The 22,399-nt window shown below is 41.1% G+C and overlaps 2 protein-coding genes across 9 annotated transcripts in view; one reads left to right on the top strand and one right to left on the bottom strand.

Annotated features, from left to right (window-relative positions):
* Positions 1–6: 6 nt before the first annotated feature.
* On the bottom strand, positions 7–15,545 carry LOC140533014 (GTPase IMAP family member 7-like). 3 transcript variants are annotated; one of them, XM_072652264.1, is made up of 5 exons: positions 15,462–15,504; positions 12,698–12,746; positions 5,184–5,279; positions 4,724–4,772; positions 7–3,811 (listed from the first exon to the last, which is right to left on the bottom strand). In XM_072652264.1, exons 4-5 carry the CDS (start codon positions 4,764–4,766, stop codon positions 2,883–2,885), a joined length of 972 nt encoding a protein of 323 aa, XP_072508365.1. In that variant the 5' UTR covers positions 4,767–4,772; positions 5,184–5,279; positions 12,698–12,746; positions 15,462–15,504; the 3' UTR covers positions 7–2,882. The 3 variants fall into 3 exon arrangements, with proteins under 3 accessions (XP_072508365.1, XP_072508364.1, XP_072508366.1); XM_072652263.1 differs by lacking the exon at positions 5,184–5,279 and having other exon boundaries at positions 15,462–15,545; XM_072652265.1 differs by lacking the exons at positions 7–3,811; positions 4,724–4,772; positions 5,184–5,279 and adding an exon at positions 6,258–9,214 and having other exon boundaries at positions 15,462–15,545.
* Positions 15,546–18,915: 3,370 nt separating this feature from the next.
* Positions 18,916–22,399, top strand: part of LOC140533015 (uncharacterized) — a 63,296-nt gene continuing 59,812 nt past the window's right edge. For 3 of the 6 annotated variants that reach the window (XM_072652268.1, XM_072652270.1, XM_072652267.1), the window contains exons 1-2: positions 18,916–19,106; positions 19,689–19,781. In XM_072652268.1, coding sequence (XP_072508369.1) covers positions 18,993–19,106; positions 19,689–19,781 — 207 coding nt within the window. In that variant the 5' untranslated portion in view covers positions 18,916–18,992. The remainder of the gene's footprint in view (positions 19,107–19,688; positions 19,782–22,399) is intronic. The other 3 variants (XR_011976764.1, XM_072652266.1, XM_072652269.1) reach the window with 1 other exon arrangement.

Below are 22,399 nucleotides of genomic sequence, written 5' to 3'. Positions count from 1 at the left end.
GAACACTTTTATTCAATTAAAATACTTTTATTGAATTTTAAAAACAGTGATTTCAGTGGTGTTTTTTATTTAAACATAAGGAAACAAAACTTGATTAAGTAAGGTGATATGATAAAACCATTAAAATTCATTTTTAAAACATTACATTGAGTTCCCCAAAAACTTTGAGACTATTTCTTTAAACTGTTTTTTTTAATTTGCTGCTTTTTAATTCAAAATATTTCTAAATCATGTGTATAGCTTGTCAAGACCTAAGGAATGCTATCTTCTATATTAGGCAGCTCTTATTTACCATCTTACTAATGGACTTGCTCATTTACACATTCCTGAATTCTTTTTATGATTCCTATGATATATATATATATACATATACATATACATATATATATAATGTAGTATGTGCACATGTATATAAACATATATGTGTGTATATAATTCACTAAATCATGCAATCAGCACTGAATTTGTCTCTGCATGCCCTGAAATTAATAGCAAAAAAAGTAGATGGGAAGCATATTAGCACCTGCCAACTCACAACAAATGGCTAACCAACATTCCTGGCACTCAGTAGGTCTACACCACTAAAATTAGAGCTCATGACCACATTACCACCACCATCATAAGTTTATCTTTAATAGTCAGCTAGATAATCTAATTACTTCAGATCAAAGATATTGAATTAAATGGCTTGCAACAAAAGTAGCAGCAAAACATGACATTGACCATAAACCTGGGGTACACTCTCCAACACACACATACACACAGCCTCAGAAGGAAGACTGAATACACATAGAGAATATATAAAGAAAGAATATGTGTATAAACACCACTTAGAAGGAGATAGATTCGAATTCACATCTCTTAGGATGAAAGGTTACTGATGGTTTTGTAATGGGGGTGGCCCAGTGAGATCCCAGTCCTTGTGAGCATGTCCAGCATGCTCAGCATGAGCTAATTTCCCACATGAGTTTGGAGCATGTCCAAGTATTCTATTTTGGATCCATTAACCATATGGTAAAGAGACTTATTTTTGATATGCTGCTGAAGTGGATATGATAGTACATGGAAAGAATGCTATGTGGGCACCTCAGCCCTTTTTCTTTTCTTGGTGCTAAACAAGGAGGATGAACTGCAATGAGCCTCCTCTAGATAAGAGAGATATCTCAACCCATCTCTGATCCATGAAACTAAGAGTACATGGCCCTGCTATTCCTAAGAGAAGGCATAGCAATAGGAACACTAACCTCCTTCTGCTAGCTACCTAGCTCCCCACCTGGTCTTGTGGGCCTCATATTCTTTGCCACTTTCTCCTTTCTTGCTCTTGAGTGTAGGAGTTTCAGAGTAGGTTGCAACCTTGTGAACTTTGAAAGGCTGGGAGAGGGAGCCACCAAAGATCTGGGAGCTGGAGTCCATGCCACATTTTACAGACAGCTGAGACTGATGAGGATCAGAGTCTTGAGTGACAAGTGCTTGACTGGCATAGCAGTTGATCCAATGCAATAAAGAGGGCTTCCACATTCATAAGCCAACTTAGTGGCAAAAATGTTTGGTAAAAACTATTCTGAGGTTAAATCCAGTCGCCCTAGGAACAAAGCTGCTACAAGGGTGAGTATACCCCTCAGTTATTGGGAAGAAAGACCTTGTAACTTCTGCCCTTGCTATATATTCTCAGCAAATATTTCTTCATAAAAGCCAACTGCTCTTAATTTGTTAAATGATACCGAAGGACTAATCACTCAAGGGCATTAATAACACAACTGACAATTGAGAGTGAGGAGTACACACCAGAAAGGGGGCTTGACTGAACAACACTAGAGAAAGACACTCTTTCAATCCCTCAGGGTTGAGATCTCTCCTCTGAGGAAGAGACACAGCTACCCTCAACTGTAGAGACACAACTCATTAATGAAAGTGGGAGGTGGGATAAGAATCTCCAGAGTTTACAAAACTAGATGCAGTAAATTGCTCTCAGTGACTATAAAATACGTTGGAGTTTTGTACACAATCATCAATTCCCTTTAATAATGATCAACCAAGAGACTTTAGAAAGCATAGTATATTCTTTTATAAAAATGATAGGTTTCTATTAAATTCAGCCAGTGTTTATTGCCTGTCTTCTACATGCTTAACCTGTTCTGGTTTCTGTCCAAAAAATAGGGGAGAAGCAGCTTAAGGAAGTAGGAAATACAGTCTATATCTGAAATTGGAAGATCTGGCTTCAACATTTGCATTTGTGTTACTGGAAGCACATTGACTTTTCTAAGCCTTTTTCCTCAGCTAAAAAATATGGATAATATGCTCACATTTCCTACCTCATCATGTTGTGAGAAACCTGGAAGTGCTGTCCAAGTGTGGGCAATTGTAGATTTGGGTGAAGGCATCGTTTCTAATCTTGCAGAGACTAATGGAGGATTTTGGACCTCAAATACTTATGGAATCAGGCAGTATGAAACAGCTCCAGTAGCCAGATTTATGTATGAAAGGAATTCAGAGAAGGCATTTCCTAGATTTAGAGATAGGAGGGACATTAAAAATCACCTAACCCACCCACTCTCATTTGATAGATTAGGAAAGTGAGACCAGTAGACATTAAATGGTTGTATTCAAATTCAGGTAGATCACGAGGAGCAGAACTAGATTTTGAACCTATGTCATCTGATTGGAATCCATTGCTATTTTAAATGCACTAAGCTTCCTTCACCATGGAAACTGGCACTGGCTGAGAAGGTTTCTTGAAGGAGATGAGTTATGAGCTAGATTTCTCAGGTTATGCTTTATATTGACTTAAGTGGGGTGATAGGTAGCCATGAAGTGATCAAATTTAGAAGGCATTGCTCATGACCATTGCCCCGATGACTAATAAAGATGGTAGAAAGTAGCAGCTATTCATGACTGGTGGTGCCCAACCAGCCACTAAAAAGCCTGCTGGTGCTCACCCAGTCATTATAAAAACTGCTGGGCATCACTCTCCATAGGAAGAAGAAGCCAATGGTGGCAACACTGAATATCCACAGTTTGGGGTGATATTTTCTTGATTCATATAAAGCTCTGAGTGTCAGGAAGACTGTTTCCCATGATATCTGGGACCTCTTATTCTTTTCCTTAAACTCAGCCAGTTTCTCTATAAATTTTCTGAACTGCTCCTCTGGCCTGGCCCATTGGAGCTCTTTCAACAGGCTGTACACCTCATTGGTGTAGTGGGTACCCCTGTTCTTCTGTACCAGCCTCTCCACTATATCCATCAGCTCCTTCACTTGTGCTTCCTGTTCCCTCCCTGTGGCCCGGTTGTTGAAGGCACAGACCCGGCCCCCACACTGTGCAACCAGCTCTTTCAGGGCCTTGTTATTTGTGAACCTGATGTAATCTTCCAGAGACTCCTCTCCCAGATCTTCCTTGCGGGTGAAAAGGATGATTGTGTGCTTCATGATGTTATTCCCAAAGATCTCCTTCACCTTCTTCATGGTTTCCTGGTCCTCCTTGGTGTGGCGACCTAGCTGGGTCACCAGGACCAGTGCGTGGGGCCCCGGGGAGGAGAGGAGATAACATTGAAAGATTTCTTGATAAATTCGACCTTCAGTGGACACTTCTAGGTTAAAGATATCAGGAGTGTCAATGATTTCAATTTCTCCTCTACCCCAGCTCCGGCTCCCTTTGCTGCAGGTCTTGGTCACTGGCACTGCCCCAAGCTTGGACACAAACTCATTCTTCCCAAGAATACTGTTCCCTGTCGCACTTCTCCCAGTTCCTGTTTTCCCCACCAGGATTAGCCTCAGCTTGGGCTCTTGTAGCAGCTGCCTCTCCTCTCCTGAATCTGCAGGGAGCAAACACTATTATTAGGAACTCAAGTCTCCCTTTTCAGGATAATCTGGGCACTCTCTGGGGCCCATTTTTCCATTTAACAAAAGAAGAAAAATTAACGAAAAACATATTCATTGTGAGAGCTAACTCTCAGAATTGACTCCCCTGCCTCCTTCTCAGGGCCCTTAGTCAGAGACCCAGAATTGCCCTTGCCACTCAGGCTTACCCCTTCAACAATGCTCCATGCTCTGTCCTGGGCTCTAGACCTGGGTCTGCCACTAACACCATGTAAATCTCCATTATTGCATCCCTTCTCGTCTCTGAGCTTTGATTTCCTTATCTGTCAAGTGAATTTACCCGTTCTGCTCCCTCCAGCTCTTCTCTTCCTTCAGTTGATAGTTATATACCTTGTGAACTTGCATTAAATATGACCTTACTGTTAGTCAATAAAAAGTGATAATAGACAGAGGCAGCTTAGGGACACAATGTGGAATCAGGAAGACCTGAGTTCAAATTCTTCCTCGGGGACTGACTATGTCTGTGACCTGGGCAATTCCCTTAAAGAATGTCAGTATCAGGTTCCTCACTTATACAAGGGGGATAACAATAACACATATATTACAAGATTGTCACAAGGATCAAATAAGATAATGTGAGTAAGTGTTTGCAAACCCTAGAACTCTAAACCTTGCTACTTGCTACTAATAAGTAGTTTAGACAGTGGTTGTGTTACTCACCTTGAATATCTCTCAGACATCGAACTGACAAACACAGCCCCTCTTCCTCTACAAAGTAGTAGGTCTTTCCTATTGCCCTTGACATCTCAGGCTGGGAGGGTGGAGCTTAGTACTCAGCCTATAAGTTTTTGCCACCTAGAATTCTAGCAGAAAGTGGGCATTTGGGCCCTTCCAGAAACATTCCTTACCATAGGGATTTTCTTCATCTTTTGCCACTTTTCTTTCTCTCATGTTTACCTGTAACAGCCACAGAAACAATGATTTAAACAAATGGTGAACATTTTGGGTGAGTCATTACTCTTGGCATTATGGATCTGGACAGACCAAGGGCAGGGTAGAGACAGTGAGTGTAGTCAGCAGTCAGCTATGGATGTTTCATGGACTGAGGCCATTGTACATAAGGTTGGAGTTAGGAGACTTTCTTTCTAATCCTGCAGGACCTTGAATGAGTCAGTCTTTCTATTTGTCTCAGTTTCCTCATCTGTAACTTGTGCTAAATAATCTCTCAGAATCCTTCTTGCTCTATGATCCTCTGTTCCAATAATGGGTGACTAACATTCAATGACAATTGATTCATTCTGTTGGGTAAGAATTATCACCTTTTAAAATGAAAATACCCATTACAATTAACACACTAATGCATAATACCTTATCAGGTGGGAGATGGAGATTCAAATCCTAGAGCAGGCACTTATTAGCTATGTGATACAAGTCAAGTAGCTTAACCTCTCAGAGTTTCCTCACCTGTAAAATAGAGGAGTTTGTTAGACATAATAGGGAGCCACTAAAGATGCTTGAGTACAGGTATGACACAGTCAGATTTGTGTGTTAGGAATATCAGACAGCTGTATGGAAGACTGAATAGAGACTTTGTTCATTATGAAAGAGAAAAACTTGTAGGCTGGGGAAGTTCGAGAGCCCCTGAAATCATGGATTCTCACAGAACAGCTTTCTCCTTATGTGCAAAACTACCCTTGCTGATTCAGAGTCAAATGAGAATCACTCCTGCCGAGTCAATTTTTGACTTTTAACAAACATAAAACTGAGACCCTGAGACTCCTGAAATGTTAAATGTTACTAAACTCCACCTAGTTCCATCAGCACAAGCTGGGACATTCCAGATTTTTTCTGTCTCCTCAGTCCAACCCTAGGTCCCTTGTGAATGGAGGATCTACTCCCTTCAGGGAGTTGGCCAGAATCTGCCATTGGCTGACAGAATAAGCCTCACAGTGGAGTTTACTGACCATAGAGCCCTTTCCTATTGCTCTAGGCCAGTAGTCAAGTAGGTCTGAAGTGGACAAAAATCTGACTTCTGCTTACCTCTCCTATATCCCACCACATCTACTGAGCTCCTAGCCCAAGGCAAGGTATTCCTCCCACAGCTCCCCTGTTCACCAAAGCTCAGCTACTTTCCTCCAAACCTTCGCTGGCCAGGGGCTGCTACCTTTGAGCTGCAGTGTGGTCAGGAAACCCCAAATGTCAGAGCTGAAAGGGACCTTAGAGTTATCTAGTACAACCCCTGCTTTTGACAGAAGAAGAGGCTAAAGCTCAGGGTGGGCAAGAGATTTATTTGCCCAACATCTTGCAGGCAGGAGCAGAGTAGTTACCAAAACCCAAGGCCCCTTTGATGAGAAGCTGAGGGCGGACATCCACTCACAGACAGGGAGAAGGGAAGAACAGAGAATGGAACCTGTCTAGAAAAAGGACTCAGAGAGTAGGGGAAAGATTTTAAAGACATTGGGAGCTTTTATTTTAATGGAATAAATGGAACAAAACAAGTATTTCCATAACATAGCACAATAAAAAAGATGAGAGTATATGAAGCTGCAAATTTACCATGGATGACTTCCCATTCCTTTCAAATATACAACAAAATTATCATGTAAATTCCTTTCTTTTTCTTCCCTTTCCCCACCCTAAAGATGAATACCATTAGACACAAATATGTATATGTAAAATTATTCTGTGCACACTTCTATTTATCAGTTCTTTTTCTGGACTCAGATAGCATCCTTCTTTGTTTGTCCTTTATAGTTAATTTGGGTATTTATAATACACAAAATGGCTTATTCACTCAAAGTTGTTCTTAAAACAATCTTGCTGTTACTGTAAATAATGTTCTCTTGGTTCTGTTCATCTCATTCTTCATTATTTCATGCAACTCTTTCCATGTTTTTCTAATATCATTGAGCTCATCATTGCTTAGAGCACAGTAGTATTCCATAACCATCATATACCACAATTTGGTCAGCTGTTCCCCAGTGGATGGGCATCCCTACAACTTCCAGTTCTTTGCCATCGCAAAGAGATCTGCAATAAACATTTTAGAACACAGTTTTTTTTTTCCTTTTTCCCTAATCATCTTTGGAAATAGACCAAGTAGGAGTACTGCTGGGTCAAAAGGTATAGAGAGTTTAATAACTCCTTGGATATAATTCCAGATTGCACTCCAAAATGGTTGGACCATTTCACAATTCAATGAATTAGTGCATTGAGGACTTAAAGGGAGTAGAAGAAAAAGAAGGAGGATATGCAAGATAACAAGAGCATCAGGGAAGGAAAAAAGATAAGACAAAGGAGACTAGAGTCCCAAAACGAAATTAGGTGATTTGGTGATGCCTGAGTCTGCTTCCATGGTCCCCAGAGGGAAGAATTCTCTCTCTTTCTCCCTCTCTCTCTCTGCCTCTCTTTCCCTCTCTCCCCTCTCTCTCTCTCCTCTCTCTCCCTTTCTCTCTCTCTCTCTCTCTCTCTCTCTCTCTCTCTCTCTCTCTCTCTCTCTCTCTCTCTCTCTCTCTCTCCTGCTCCTCCTCCTCACTCTCCCCTGTATTGCCCCGTTGAGCCATTCTCCTGACCTCTCTGACACTCAGATGCATCTCAGGAGTGAGATAATGGAGGTGACATGTGCTTTAGGTTTCTCACCTTTGAAGTGAACTGGAGAAGGAAATACCAAAGGACTCCAGTACATTTGCCAAGAAAACCTCAAATGGACTCACAAAAAGTTGGACACAATCGAAAATGACTAAACAGCAGCAACAACATACCAGATACTGATGGCATTGGAGAAGTACAATGAAGGAAACAATCCCTACTCCCAGGAGCTTACTTTCTACATGGGGCAAAGCAGTAGACACAATGAAAATGAAAAGTGGGACTGGGTGTTTAGGAGGCAGGAAAAACGGGTTTTAAAGTGTACAAAGAAGACAAAATTAATCATAGACAAGGAAGACTTCTATAGACTCTGGGACTAACGGTCAGAACCTAGAGAGTCAGGAATAAAGAAGCTTTGAAATAGTTTCATGAAATAAGCATAAAAACAAGGAAGTAAAGGAGAATATTATCCACTAATTTCTGCTCCTGCTTAGACCTCAGACTTTTCTGCTATCTCTAGAGAGCCTCTGACTCTCCTTTATTGACTTAAACATTTATATCCAGTGATTTATTACCTATTCACTTATACAGAGGATTTGAGGTGGCTGACCCACAGAATTTACATTTGGGGACCAAGTGTCTAGACATGTAGCCAGTAAAGGTTCAGATAAAAGAAGAGGGCAGTTGCATGCTGGGAGATGTAATATGGCACAGCATGGGTGGGAGCTCCATCCCTCCACATCCGGTGTATCATGGTTTGAAAAAATCTTTATCTTTGACTGATATGAAGGGAATCAGGACTCAATTCTGTATATAGACAGAGTTTACACAAAATCAGGGATAGTTATGAACAAAAGAAAGTAAGTTCATTTCATTTAAAGCTCCTATGCCAACTTTTGGAACCAATTTGAAATATTTGTAATAGCCTTTCTAATTAACTCTGCCACTTCTGTCAGTATGCTTGTCTCTTGCTCTGCCTGTACCCTTAAGTTTTTCATATTTTCCTCATATTTTTTCTGTAGCTCTATTTTTTTAGACTCTTTTTTGCGTTTGTCCTCATCTGTGGGGTTTGGATTCTTAGCATATTCTTCTTCCAAATCATGGATGTTATTTTCGAGATGCTGCTTGTGTGTTTTCTTCAGGTGTTCTATAGTTTTGTTCAATTTTTCCTCAGTTTTCTTGTATATGGTATCTGAAAAACATGTCCCCTTATTATCCTTCCTCATTTTCTCTACTATATTCAGCAGTTCTTCCACTTGGGCTTCTTTCTCAGTGCCCTGGGCTTTGTTATTGAATGCACAGCATCTCTCTTTACACTCTTTAAGGAGCATTTTGAGGTTTGTACTAGATCCTTTCAAAAACTCTTCCAGTGTCTGACCGTCCAGGTCATCTTTCCGAGTGAACAAAACCACCAGGTACTTGGTGACATCGGGCCCAAAGAGCCCCTTGATCCAGCAGACGGATTGTTGCTCTTCATCCGTGTAGCGTCCTAGCTGCAGAACCAGAACGATGGCGTGTGGCCCTGGGGAAGAAAGGATAACACAGCGACTGATCTCCTCACAAGTGGTCCACAGACTTTGCTTTGTGTCAAACAGCCCTGGTGTATCCACGACCACAAGGTCTTCTTTGGACTCTCGGTTTCTGATTCTCCTTTGACATTCTTTGGTCACTGAACCAGATGAAATTTCAGATTTAAAGGATTTTTCCCCAAGGATGGTATTCCCTGTTGCACTTTTTCCATTTCCAGTTTTCCCAACCAGGACAATCCTCAGGGCATTATCAGGCTGATATTTCACATCGTCATCAGGGATCTGTGGGGATAAATTTGCCTGATTGAAAACCCCATCATCTAGGTAATAAGGAAAGGTGAGGTAGGGCTACCATTACAGGAAGAAAGTTGTTAGAAATGACTGGGTTTTAGATGCCTAGTTAGCCTATTATATCCCCAGAATCTTAAAACTCTGTAGACCTCTAGGATTGCCTTTTAACCCAATATAAACAGAAGTGGACTGAGTTACAAAGAAACTTTCCATACGGTCTAGAAATTTAAAAAAAATAAATTAAAGATTAGAATCACTACGTAAGGCTGCTAAGTGGCCCAGTACATAAAATGCTGGACCTGAAGTCAGAAAAAGCTGATAAAAGCGTTGTTCTGGATTCAGGAAGACTTGAGGTTAAAGCTAGCCTCAGATACTTACTAGCTGTATGACCCTGGGTGAGTCTCTTAACCTCTCTCTGTCTCAGTCTCCTCATCTGCAGAATGGAGATAAAAATAGCATCTAGCTCCCAGCATTCTTGTGAGAATAAAATGAGGTAAAATCTCTAAAATATTTGGCAAAACATAAAACATTACATGAGTGTGAGCTATTAACTTGATGAGTTAGAGTTTAGTGGGAAAGATACCAAGTTATAACTAGTTGTCAGTTTTGTTTCAATTCTGGCTACGTGGTTTTTGTCAGTTAATTAAATATAATGCTCTTGAGGCACCACCTCAAACTGTTGGCAGTTTTCCTTAATTACAGGCAAAGTTAATAATTAAGGGGAAATAAATTTCCTCAAGAGATGGACTTGAAAAGTTCCACATATGAGGGGAGGGAGCAAAAGTCACGGTTTGTCCCCTATGGGTCTATAGGCTGTCTTCCATGTCTAAAATGTGCTCTGTCCTCAGCACCACCTCTTAGAATCCCTTATCTCCTTCAATGCAGAGATGAAATGACACCTAGTTCATGAAGTCTTTTGTAATTTTAATTTATGATGGATCCTCCCCCAAACTACCTGGTATTTATTTGGTATTTGCTTCTTAAGCTAGTGGATCTAGAGCTGAAAAGGGCCCTAACAGTCACAGAGTCTGAGCCCCTCATTTTACATATGAGGAAACTTAAGCACAGATAGATTTGTAACTAACCCATGGTCACACAGAGATTTTCTGAAGGAGAATTTGAATCCAGGTCTTCCTAACTCCAAGTACAGAGCCCCATCCACCATGTGAGGCTGCCTCAGATTATAAGCATACTTTTTTCCCCCCTTTAAAAGGCAAACTTCTTGAGGGCTTCACTTTTATCTTTGTTTTCTCAGTGCCTAGCAGAGGGCCTGGCCTGTAGAGAGCACTTAATACGTCTTTGTCCTAAGTCATGTGTGTCCATCTTTTCTCCCCCATCAGAACTAAAGCAAGGACGATATCTTCTCCTTGTCTGCTATTTCCAAAATGTCTAACACAGTAGTGGGCATACCTCTATCTATTATCCATCAACGAAATCTAGTCCTTTTGATGTTTCTGAAGGTGAAATAGATTTGGGTGAAACTATTGCTTGACCATTGGTCTCTGGCTTTATGAGTCTCTGCTCCTTTCCCATGACCAGAGAGGACAAGACCATTCAGCTCCACTCCTCACTTCTCTGGCTAGGAGAGATCCATGTCAAAGTTGTAAAGTCAGCAACATTTCTCTTCAGTGCTTTCAGATGTATCCTTAAGGAGCTCTGTTTCTTTCTTTGGTCTCCCTGAAATGAACTTTCCAGCTTGTCAGGTTGACCTTGACTGCCCAGGTCTTCCCCTACTGTGGTTGTAGATCTTTCTTTCTCTTCTCCCCCTATCAAACCTTTGCTGCTTTATGTTCTATTCCTTAGTTTCCAGGGAGAACTAATTTAATGATGATAATAACATTTAATAATTTAATCATCATAATAGCTAATTAATACTATGATACTAATGGCAGAAAAATAGCTTGCTGTGTTATCCCTTCCTGGATCATAAGTATTTTAAAAGCCACTGCCTCATAGATTGTCTTGTGGTGAGGTCTCAGTTGAGACTATATCACTTAAATTTGGGGTGCACCTAGTCACCATGAGTTTTGGGTTTTCTCCAGTTTCTTTCAACAACATAAGATCTGAAGCAAAGGCTTCAGATGATGAGGGTAATACAAGGCTGAGGCTCAGCAGGGCAAGATGGATGATAGGATAGGGGGACAAGAAACTCAGAAAAAGAGAAGAATGTAGAATTCAGCTGGTTTATCTAAGGATCTAGAAAGGAGGGAGGAGAGTACAGACAATGCAGGGGTGATAATCTGGGAGACAACTGAAGGGCATGAGGATTGAGGGTCACAGTGAAGGTAATGAACAGATCTGGAGTAGCAAGGCAGAGGGAGAGGTGGGATGACAACTGATTGTGATGACCTAAGTAAATCTTAGAATTCATCTATGCTGATGTGGAACACTGAGGGATGATGGCAAGATCAGTGGTTACTCTATACTACTCATCGGGAATTTTTCACATAGAACCTCCTACCATAGTCACTGTGTGCCTGCTTCGGCTCCCTGGGTCTCAGGTTTCTCATTTGTTTACTGAAGGGGTTGGACAAAATGACTCCTAACATCCCTTCCAGTTTGAACAGTTTATAAATCTAATACTTAATTGTGGTGCCAGACATCATTGTCTTTTTTTTTGCACAGCCAGACTTAGGAATCATCTTAATGACACAAATTCCTTTTATGGAGGGAGAAAAAAAGGAGTTGACAAGAATCTCCCACTTCCACTTGTTTCTGTAGCTCAAAGCACTGAAAAACTTAAAATGCAAATGACATTTTCAAAAAAGAGAATATCATTAAATCATTATCAACCATTAATGCCTTAGATTTGATAAATTAATCAGATGATACACTAACAGAGAAGTGAGAATGTGGCACAGATAGGTCATGGGTAACAGAGAAGGGAGGAAGGCAAACCCTGGAGGGAATATATGCCTATTTTAGGACTCCTTAGAGGGGAGTCTTAGCTCATCTACCAAGAGTCCCAAAGTATGAAAGGGGTTCTTAAGAGGGAATGGAAGCTAGGAATGGAAGCCCTTCCCTCTTAAGAGGGAAGGGAAGAGGGAATCACTAGAAATCCCTGTCTCTTTGCTTCATAATTCTACTGAGGACAGATTTCTTGTCACATTACTAAATTTTATATATTCAGAGTTTTATATTTATAATTTACTTAGAGGTCAGCATATAATTAATGGGTCTTAATTATTTATTATTAGGCCATTCGAATTTCCTGCCCAATAAAGTAGAATTGATTAGGTTACTTTCATAGAAATATGACCTTGCCATGATCTGGGGGAGACCCAGAAATGAAACTGCTCCATTTTCTCTGTGGAGCTAGCCTCCATCTGTCTAAGTGACATAGATGTCAAATGGAGAAAGGAAAGAAGCAAACTGACTTTGGATTAGCTCTCTTGACCTAAACATTCTATGTGTCTGTGAAGTCTATGATTTTTAGTTACCAGAGTACAAAGAATTGAGGAAAGTGCTACTTACAGATTTACTTGTACTGGATCCCATTTTGAACAGTAGTGAAGTAGCAGGGCTGCAAGTGGGGAAGAAGAAAGACAAAGGAAAATACACATTTGTATTTGTTTTGACATTTGTATAAATATGAACACTTAACTAGTACATTTTATTTAGCACCTGTTGTGTACCTATGTTTCCCATAACTATAGTTAGCCCTGCAGAAGACATAAATGAGATATGGGAGATGTCCCCTGCCCACAAGACGCTGACAACTTACTTGGAGAGATAAGACATACAGATAAAACAAGGCCTGAACTATGTGGCATAGATTATAAATGTTGGGAATTTCAAGGGCAAGGTTGATCAGTAAGGATGACCTCCTCCATGAACCCTTTGCAGATCGTTCTTACTGGAAATGATCTCCTCTTCTCTGAACTCATGGATTTGTTGACTATGCAATTCACAAAGGCCTTGAAGTTTTATCTTAAATTGGAGTTATTTGTGTGTCATATTCCTACCAGAAAATTTTAAATGCCTGAAGGACTTGTGTCTTAGTCTCCCATCTGCACATTCTTCCACAGAGCCTAATGCAGGGTCTTGCTCATTGAATGCACTCTTTAAAACTTTGTATATAGAAGGCAAATTAAGCTGAACCTTGAAAGCAAAGCAGAATTGTCCTAGATTGGGGAAGGAAGACTGGGTATCCCATAATTCTTCACTGTTACTCCTTGGAGGAATGCCTAGGACTCCTCATGATGTGCCCCAAACAAATCTGATTTCATTAGAGTGTCACCAAAATTTCTTCAGGCAGATACAGAAACATTCACAAAAATGCTCTAACAATAAGACTTTCTGAAATATCTGAGACCCATGAAAATTGCCCATATTTTATAATGTATTGAGACTTAAAAATGCTTTCTTTCCAACAGCATTCTTAGGTACATAGTACAGCATTGTTAGGTACATATTATCAGCAACTGACAGATGAGGAAACTGAAGCTCAGAAAGTTGCCCGTTGCCATACAGTTAGCACTGAAGGGAGGATTTGAACCTCCTATAACCATCCCATCTTTAGTTCTAGCTCTTCTACAAGTAAAGTCCTTTATGTACTGCATTTAATATATTTCCATACACACACATACATATATGTATATATGTATATACATATATATATATATATATATATATACATATATATATAATCTTATGCTTTTCAAGATGCCTGTTAGCTATTAGCTACCTGCCATGTGATCATTGATCAAGCTGATTATGATTGGCTATTGATAGACTCTCGATTCCTCCTATTCTTTTTCCCTTTTGTGAGTGAGTCCAAGAGGAGGAAGCTTAGGAGAGAAGTTTAAGGATCCAAAACATCCCTTGCTTTTCTAGGCATCCTGGAGCACCAGTAGACATTGGCAAGAATGTGATAACTACATCAAAATAAATGGGAATAAAAACTACCATAAAGCAAAAAACAAAACAAAACAAAACTGAATGATATGATATAATGAATAACAAAAGTTTGAGATGAAAAAGACAAAACAGAGGTCAGGATTCACAAGTGTAGAACAGGAAATATGATGTTGGATTCTTTTCTAATATTTCAATTAGTTGTGATGAGTATCTTTCCTCCTTTCTCTTTTTACTTTTTTAAAATATGTATTTGACTTAAGTGTTTACTCTCCAGTAGGGGAGGAGGGAAAGATTTGAGGTCAAGGAAATCTAAGTGATGAAAATACAACAGATATCATCAAAATGTGTGTGTGTTTTAACAGAACTTCCTGCTTTCTTTGACAAATTTCATTATCACCAAACACCTTCTGATCTATAATTTGTTCTCCTGAGGATCTGTATTTGTCACCTTACAGGAACAACCCCCCTATCTGAAATCAATTAATTGTCACTCTAATTTAGCAATCAGTCTCTTGTGAGTTTAGTTTACTTGAATCAGGACCCCCAAGGCCTAATTAGTCCTCACTTACACAGGTAAAATTCAGCTTTTTAGCCTAGAAAGCTGAGGTTCCCTTCAGGTTTTTGATCAATTATGACCCCACTAAGATTTACACACCTTATGAGACTCAGTTTGGGCAGCCAGGAAACCAGGGCAGCCTCTCTTCCCTTAAGGGCTTCTTGTTGAAGCACTAAGGTGGTTGGGGCAAAGTTGCCCCACAGAACAAAGGGCAATCCTGCTCTCCTGGCTTCCTCAGGCTGGTTCCATGTTTCCCCTCTGCACAAAGTAAAACTGTCATTTAGATTCTGGGATAGAGCTGAGCAGGGGCAGCCTCACTGCTACTGTAAATCTAGTGCTGGTAGGGACCTTAGAGACTGTCAAATCCAAACACTTTATTTTACAGATAAGAAAATGGAGGCCCATGGAGGCTAAGTGACTTAAGGTCAGACAGCCTGCAAAGGTCTAGAGTAAGATTTGAATCCACGTCTTCCTAGTCCAGAATGCTATCCATATTTATCATGTGTTTAGGGCACAGGTGAACATGTGCAGTCCTCAACAATTATTCACGGGAAGGATAATCATGGGGAGAATGTTTTTTTTCTAAAAATCATTGTAACAAGGACCATTTCCTTCAGTAATGTAGAGTGAAAGAAAGCTATTAAATAGAAAGAGGCAGACTGACAAATTAGCTACACATTTGTATCAAAATGACCCACCATTCCTCTCACAATCCCAAATTCCCAAATCCCTGCTGTTTTCCTTTCTGTGTTCACTCTCTGGGCTCCTCTAACCCATTACATCTCACCCCCATCCCCTTTCCCAGCCCTTTCCAAGGCTCACCTTCTCCCAGAGAAGTGGAAAAGATCTTCTCCACCCGGCTGGTAAAGCGATCTGAGGTGCTGCTTTCTCTTTTGCTTATGAAACCAAAAGTTGTCCTCGTATCAGAATGTTCAGGGAGTGGCCTTAACCAGTGAACTCTGAGGCCCTCCTGGGGCAGTAGGCTATAATGAAATCTCCTAATTTGTGAAAAGGTAGATTAACAGTGTTTCTGGATGATTTGATGAGCTCTCCAAGGTCTACATAACCCCCAAATGCCAGCTGGCCATGGTGCTTAAATTCTCCTAGTCAGAGTTGCCTAGAGTACTTGTGACTAGCTCAAGGTTGCAAAGTTAGGAAGTAGCAGATCTGGGATCTGAACCAAGGTGTTCTAACTCCCACTTGGGGTTCTTTCCACTACTCCTTTCAAGAGGTAGGAACAGATTCAGAAAATTGTAAGGATTTATATCTTTTAATGTTGTGTCTCATCCTCTGAGTTGGAACTCAAGAACAAGGGGTGAAGCTACTTTTGAAGTCAAACACAAAATCAGCGTCTTTGTGAAGGAAACAACTCAGGAGTTCACAGACTTCATTACCCTCTAGTGTCTAGTGGGGGTACAGCAGCCTCTGTAAAGTTGATACCTTGTACCCATAGTCCCCATACTGTGTTACAGTTTGAGAAGAGTGCCATCTGGTGGCTAGCTCAGTGAATTCATTTAAACCCCTTGAAAGGATTTTTACCCAGGCAACAACAAGAGTAAATCAGGAATAGAGGCAAATACTACACGTGTACAAGTATATCACCTGTGTATGTGATACTAGACCTAATAACCTTGAATGAAGCAATCCAACTGATCATTCTTGTCGTGTACAAGAGGTCTGTTACTTGTTACAGACTTAACAATCCACACACATATTTATATACATATATAATAACATATTTTTAGACACATACATTTTGTGTGTGTGTGTGTGTGTGTGTGTGTGTATATATACATGCCTTTTCAAATAAACCAGGGACACCTTCTCTGGAAGCTAAGATTCTCTTTAATATGTATTCCTAAACTCACCTTGCCCCTGGCCTTCATTTGCTCTTTCCTTAAACACACATATATACATGCACAAAATCCATTCCATGAAAACTACCCAAAAAGCAAAAAAAAAAAAAAAAAAAAAAACTGTGTTGCCAAAATGCTATTCCCACTCATTTTTAATGAGAAAAATTATGGAACAATCTAGAATATCCCATCACCCTTTTCCATTCACATATGCCCCCAAAACAACAACCATAAAAAGCCCTAAGTTAGTATTTGCTGATTATACTTATTCCAAGCGAGGAAAGAGAAGATGCCTGTTGAGTTAGCAAGAGGAGGGAAGAGAAATAATCACATCGCAGTGGAGAGTCAGAGGAAAGAAGACAGTGGAGGGAATGGGGAAGGAAATGAAGAAACTCAAGGACCTCCATGGGGTAATCATGTTAAAAACTTCACAAATAATAAGGCCAGCACATGCTGCATGGTAACAGAAGACTGGACATTAGAGAACTCAGTTGATGTATCTTCTGTCTACATGGTGTACTGTGCTCCTCCAAGTGTGTGTGTCCTGGCCTGCTATAATTTGCCTGTAAAGGCAAAAAGGTAAAGAGGGATATAATGGCTATCCTCTATTAAAGTAAAAATCCAAAGAGTGGGTGTGTGTTTTCAATGAGGGATGGGATACTACACGGGAAATGAGATTAGTTGAGTTTCTGCTTCCCATAGGAAATGCAGGATCTGAACCAGCACTAAAACCCCAAATGGTGGTGGTAGTAAGAGGACAGATAATAAATAAAGATCAGTTATCACAGATCAAGCTCAGGAAAGGATCTGGGAAATGAAGGACTCAAATGAATTCAGTAATGAAGGGCACTGAGCAAGAAGTGAAAGGTGAAAGCCTTGCTGAGGCTGAAAGGCAGAAATCTTTGGATTATTTCCAGACAGAGGCAGGATAGACTACCAGACTCAGAGGTAGGAAAACCTATGTTCAGATTCAACCTTAGACACGTACTAGCTATGTGAGCATGGGCAAATCACTTAACCTCTGTCTGTCTCAGTTTCCTTAACTGTAAAATATGGATCATAATAATAGCACCTACCTCACAGGATTGTTAAATGTGGTATTTACAAAGCACTTTAAAAATATTAAAATGTTAAATCAATGGGAGCTACAAAGAGAGAAACAGGTACTTGGGAAGTGGTTTCAGGTCATTGAGATCCCAAACTGGATCTTTTCACGTGACTGAAAACATGTCCTTTCCCCATGGATAAGCTGGAATGAGCTTGAAGAGGTCATTGTTAAATTTTCAGCATGACTATTTAAACCTCGAAATCCACAAATCAGGTTTGATTTATTGATTTCTTGATGGCCTGGATTTAGGAAAGTATTAATTACGCTGATGAAAATTAAAAATAAGTGTGCATCCATTTCCCTCTCGGGAAAGCCTGGTTGTTATATTCATACTAGTGACACATAGAAAGGTCTGTGGATACTGGGGACTGGTTGGGCTAGGATCATGTCACTTGGAGGGGTCTACTGTTTAGGACAGGCTGCATACTAGGGCAAGAGGAGGTCCCAGAGCCACATCAGGCCACCCCCTTTGACTTATACCAGGGCACTGCAACAGGGGGTGGTGCCCAGAGAAAGCTTCATCACCCATTACCCAGTTCTAGGTCACAGATGCAGGATAGACTTGAAGAAGACCTGCACCAGGGATATTATTCCCAAGAAGCTAGGTCCTGGGTACTATACTGAGACCAGCAATTGCAGTGATGTGGCTCAGACCCAAGGCCCAGAATGGTGCCTCAGTTCCAGCATTTAGTCCAACCTGCAGAGAAATAACTAGGGCAGGAATCTCAGACTAAAGGGCAGCCTATAATTCCATCACTAAACAAACAAAACTTTCCAGCTGACTGGTGGGAGCAGAGTCCAGAAGCATCTAGTATCATTCAGACTGAATCCTGGGCCAGGAGCTCAAAGAGCTCAGATTGGGGGTGGGGGGAGAGGTGGTGAAATCAGACTTTGCTCTGAATCAGGCCCCCTTGACAGCACTGAAAGTCTGCAAGTCTCTAGTCAGTCCCTGAGAGCCCAGGATAATGTATTACTCAATACCCCAAGAAAGCAGCAAAAAAGGCAGCCCAGACCTTTCCTCCAGAAACATACAGAACCCAGCCCCAACATCAAGTCCAAAGGCAGGAAGTCAGTAGGAAGATGGACAAAGAAAGAATTCCATCATGACATGTTTTGTGGTAATAGAGACACTCAAGGCACAGATTCAGGAGAGAATGGCTCAAAATCATCTTTTAGCAAAGCCCAGGCCTTGAACACAAACTCAGTTAAAACTGCCTGCCTTGCCTGAATGCCTGTGACATCTATACCTGAAAGGTGCTTTATAACTAACCCTATGAGCCCTCCCACAAGGAGCAGCCAAACACCCAAAGGCCAGGTCACTGCCCTCTCTCAGAGGAACCAAACCTCTAGTCTAAACTGGCCCTGTCCTGAGCTCGCAGACAGGCTAAAATGAGGCTGTGGCTGCTGAGCTTGGTGGCAGGGATCACCCTGGGGGTGGCCGGGACACCCCTGGGAAAAGTCTCAACAGGGAGAGAACAGGCAGAGGAGGAAAAGGAGAGACAGGTATGTGACTGTCAGGGTGGAGGCTCTAGGAGGCAGAAGGAAGAGTGTCTGCTGAGGGTGGGGGAGCAGGGGAACAAAGAGGCATTGACGACTGGAAGGCAGAAAGGACAAGAAGATAGGACGGGGATCCTTACTTTCTTGCCTTCCTCAATGCCATTTGGGAGAGGAGAGGATCTGGCAGGTCCACTTAAAGCCTGACCCAGCAGGCCTAGAAACAGCTGTATCGGAAGCAGTGGAAATGTTCAAGAGAGATGACTGTTAAATTTTCAATGTAAGCATTTACACCTTGAAAATCAGGAAGCATTGCAGATTAGGGCTTGATTTATCATTTTGTTGAGGTCTAAACTTAAGAAAGTGATAGAGGGAGCATTGCTAATGCAGATTAAACTTTAAAATGGGTTTTAGTTAACCATTTACCAGTGTTAAGCCTCTGATCTAGGGATCCCTCATGCACACCCCCCTTATCTTCATCAAACCCAGAGCCCTGTCTCCTCTCAGAAGGTGCTTGATGTCTATTCCCCATCAGTAAGTTATAGGATTCAAGGATGCTGGAAACTGTGACTTTCTATTTCTTTTGACCAGGATTCCCTGGAGCCAAATAGTGCATTGAATTCACTTCATATACCAGAAAATGAGAAGAGGAATTTAAGTGAAGCTTTGGAGCGTATTGAGGAGGTAAGTGCAACATCCTCCATTCAGACTGTAGTGCAGAACTTCTTTGGGGTATGCAAGGGACCTTGGGTTCTGGAAGACAGGAAGAGCATATTTCTAATGGGTTTTCCCAAGCTGGAAAGCTTTTGCCCAAATGGTATTCATTTTCTTTAGGACCAACTTTACTACGTTTAAGGAGTCTCACAACCAGACATAGGTCACCAGGTGATCAATGTGGTCTTTCTCAGCACCTCATGAGGGATGACTCATACCAATGATATCCCTGATCTTTAAAGTATTGATAATATTAGCCTAATATAAATAAAAGGAGCCTGAATATAATAGCCCACCTTGGGGTTAAAGATGGGCCTTAGGGGCTGGGTATGGAGAGGAGAGGTGGGGAAGGGGTGTTCTAATTTGGGACAAAAACTCATAAGAGAATTGATTTTTATAATCTAGGAATTCTGAATCCTCCCTCTCCACTGCAAGCCTTAATTTGACAAATTGAGTCCCCAGGAACTAAGACCCTCTCAACCTGTCTAGAGCAAGTGTCTGACCTAATTATAGGTTAAGGATTCCTCTCTCTGGACTGTATTACTCTGGATCGTTGAAGTTCAGCTACTCCCAGAATTACAGACAGGCAGGAAAGGGGAACCTCTTTGGGGATACAGGATATCAGATGTCTTCTGTTGAATGAGACGTCATTATATTCCAATATGTAGTATATCATGTAAGTGTAATATACAACATATTAATTACATCAATATTTTGTATAATGTTTTATAATATTCAGTCTATTGTAATGTAATCACATAGATATTTATAAACTTCTAACCAAGTGCCTGGTACTTTGTAGGCACTATGTAAATGCTCATTCCCTTCTCTTCTTTCCTGATTCCAGCTGAATCTTAAGAGAAAACATCTCTAAGGAAACAAGGAACTGATGCAAGTTTGAGTGTGGGGCAAATATGGAGGAACAGCAGGGAGAATATAGAATTCCTTCAAAGTTATGAAACTAAGAGCACAACTGAGCCAAGCCCATAACTAGCTAACTGTGTAGGAGAAACAGGAAATGCTGCAGGATATGGCTAAAGTGGACTGTCCTAGCCTAGGCTCAGAGTTATATTTCTTAACAATTCAGCCCACTGTATATGACACACTCCAAGGCTCTGGGTTCCCTTTCAACCTTCCTGGAGTGCAGGCTCCTTATAAAAATCCCAGCTTCATCACTCTGTGTCCCAGTATTTGGTGAGGCCCAAACCCCTCATTCCACAAGTCCTCAGAGATCATTGGATAAACCACAGTGTAGAAATACTCAAGCTGGGAGGATACAGAGAGAAGTGGAAGAAAACTTGAATTGCTGAGGAGGTGAAGATGGCACTAGGAAAGCAGAAGAAAATTGTTAGTTGACTTTCAAAAACGGGCATTTTGTGGTTTTTACTTTGCTGAGCCCATTACCAGGAATAAGAGAGTGGAACTACTGCCCCCCTCCCCCAAGACTTCAGCTTTCAGACAGACCCAAATCTCTGCCACCCTTAACATACTCTCATTAGATCCTCCTATGCGCACTAGATATTATCTTACATCTCTCCTCCCCTGCGTCCTTGAAAAAATCAGTCTATAATCAGTGCTTCTGCTTACTCTTCTCTCAACTCATCAAGCCTTCTGCAATCTGACTTCTGATTTCTCTCCTAATTTACCAATGATTTGTTGACTGTTTGATCTAATGACCTCTTCTCAGTGCTTGGTGCTCTTGACCTCTCTGAAACGCTTGATAATGCTGACTGCCTTCTTCATGTAGGTACTCTTTCTTATTTGGGTTTCTGTGACTCTCTCTCTCTCTCTCTCTCTCTCTCTCTCTCTCTCTCTCTCTCTCTCTCTCTCTCTCTTTCTCATTCTCTCTTTTCCTTTTATCTGTCTGACCTCTCTTCAGTCTCCTTCATTGAATCCTCATCCATGCCCTAACCATTAACTGTGGGTGTTCTTCCTAAGGTTCTCTCCCAGGGTACCTTTTTTCTTTTCTTTCTATACTCTCTCACTTCACCAGTAGGCATGATTGCCCTCTCTAGGCTGAGGATTCCTAAATCTATTTCTCCAACTCTTGTCTCTCCTAAGGTCCTTCCCACCTCACCCACTGCCTGTTGGATACTTTGAGCTAGAAATCTGCTAGGTCTCTCAAACTCAAAATGTACAAAACAGACCTTATCTTCCCCCTTCCCCCAACTCTCCCTTTTTCCGAACTCCTCTATTATTGCCAAGGGCAATATCATAATTTAAAACCTTGTCATTATCCTCAAATCCTCTCCCCAAACGCTCCAATGTGTGAACAGTTGCCAAATCTTATCGTTTCTCTCTCTCTGCAGCAGGTGTTGAATAACTCTCCCTCCCATCATACAACTATCATCTTAGGTCAGGAGTGGGGAATCTGCAGGCCTTGAGGCCACATGTGGCCTTCTAGGTCCTTTGGTACAACCTTTTGAAGTATTGCTTCTGTAAAACTTGGACTCAGTCAAAAGGTTGAACCAAAGGATCTAGAAGTTCACATATGGACTCAAAGCCACAGGTTCCTCACCCATGTACCAGTTCAAGCTCTCATCACCTGTTAACAGAACACAATAACCTTCAAACTGGTTTCCCTCCTT

The sequence above is a fragment of the Notamacropus eugenii genome, chromosome 3 (assembly GCF_028372415.1).
Source record: "Notamacropus eugenii isolate mMacEug1 chromosome 3, mMacEug1.pri_v2, whole genome shotgun sequence".
NCBI lineage: Eukaryota > Metazoa > Chordata > Mammalia > Diprotodontia > Macropodidae > Notamacropus > Notamacropus eugenii.
Note: the sequence above shows the minus strand (reverse complement) of the source record. Positions and strands in the feature narration are given on the sequence as shown.

Bases quoted from the DNA above. Each gene is read 5' to 3' on its own strand.
- LOC140533014 (XM_072652263.1), bottom strand. From the start codon at position 12,721: ATGGGATCCAGTACAAGTAAATCT. The intron at 4,773-12,697 runs GTAAGTAGCACT...TGGCTGTTACAG, and splicing joins GATCCAGTACAAGTAAATCT to GTAAACATGAGAGAAAGAAA. The intron at 3,812-4,723 runs GTAAGGAATGTT...TGCTCCCTGCAG, and splicing joins AGATGAAGAAAATCCCTATG to ATTCAGGAGAGGAGAGGCAG.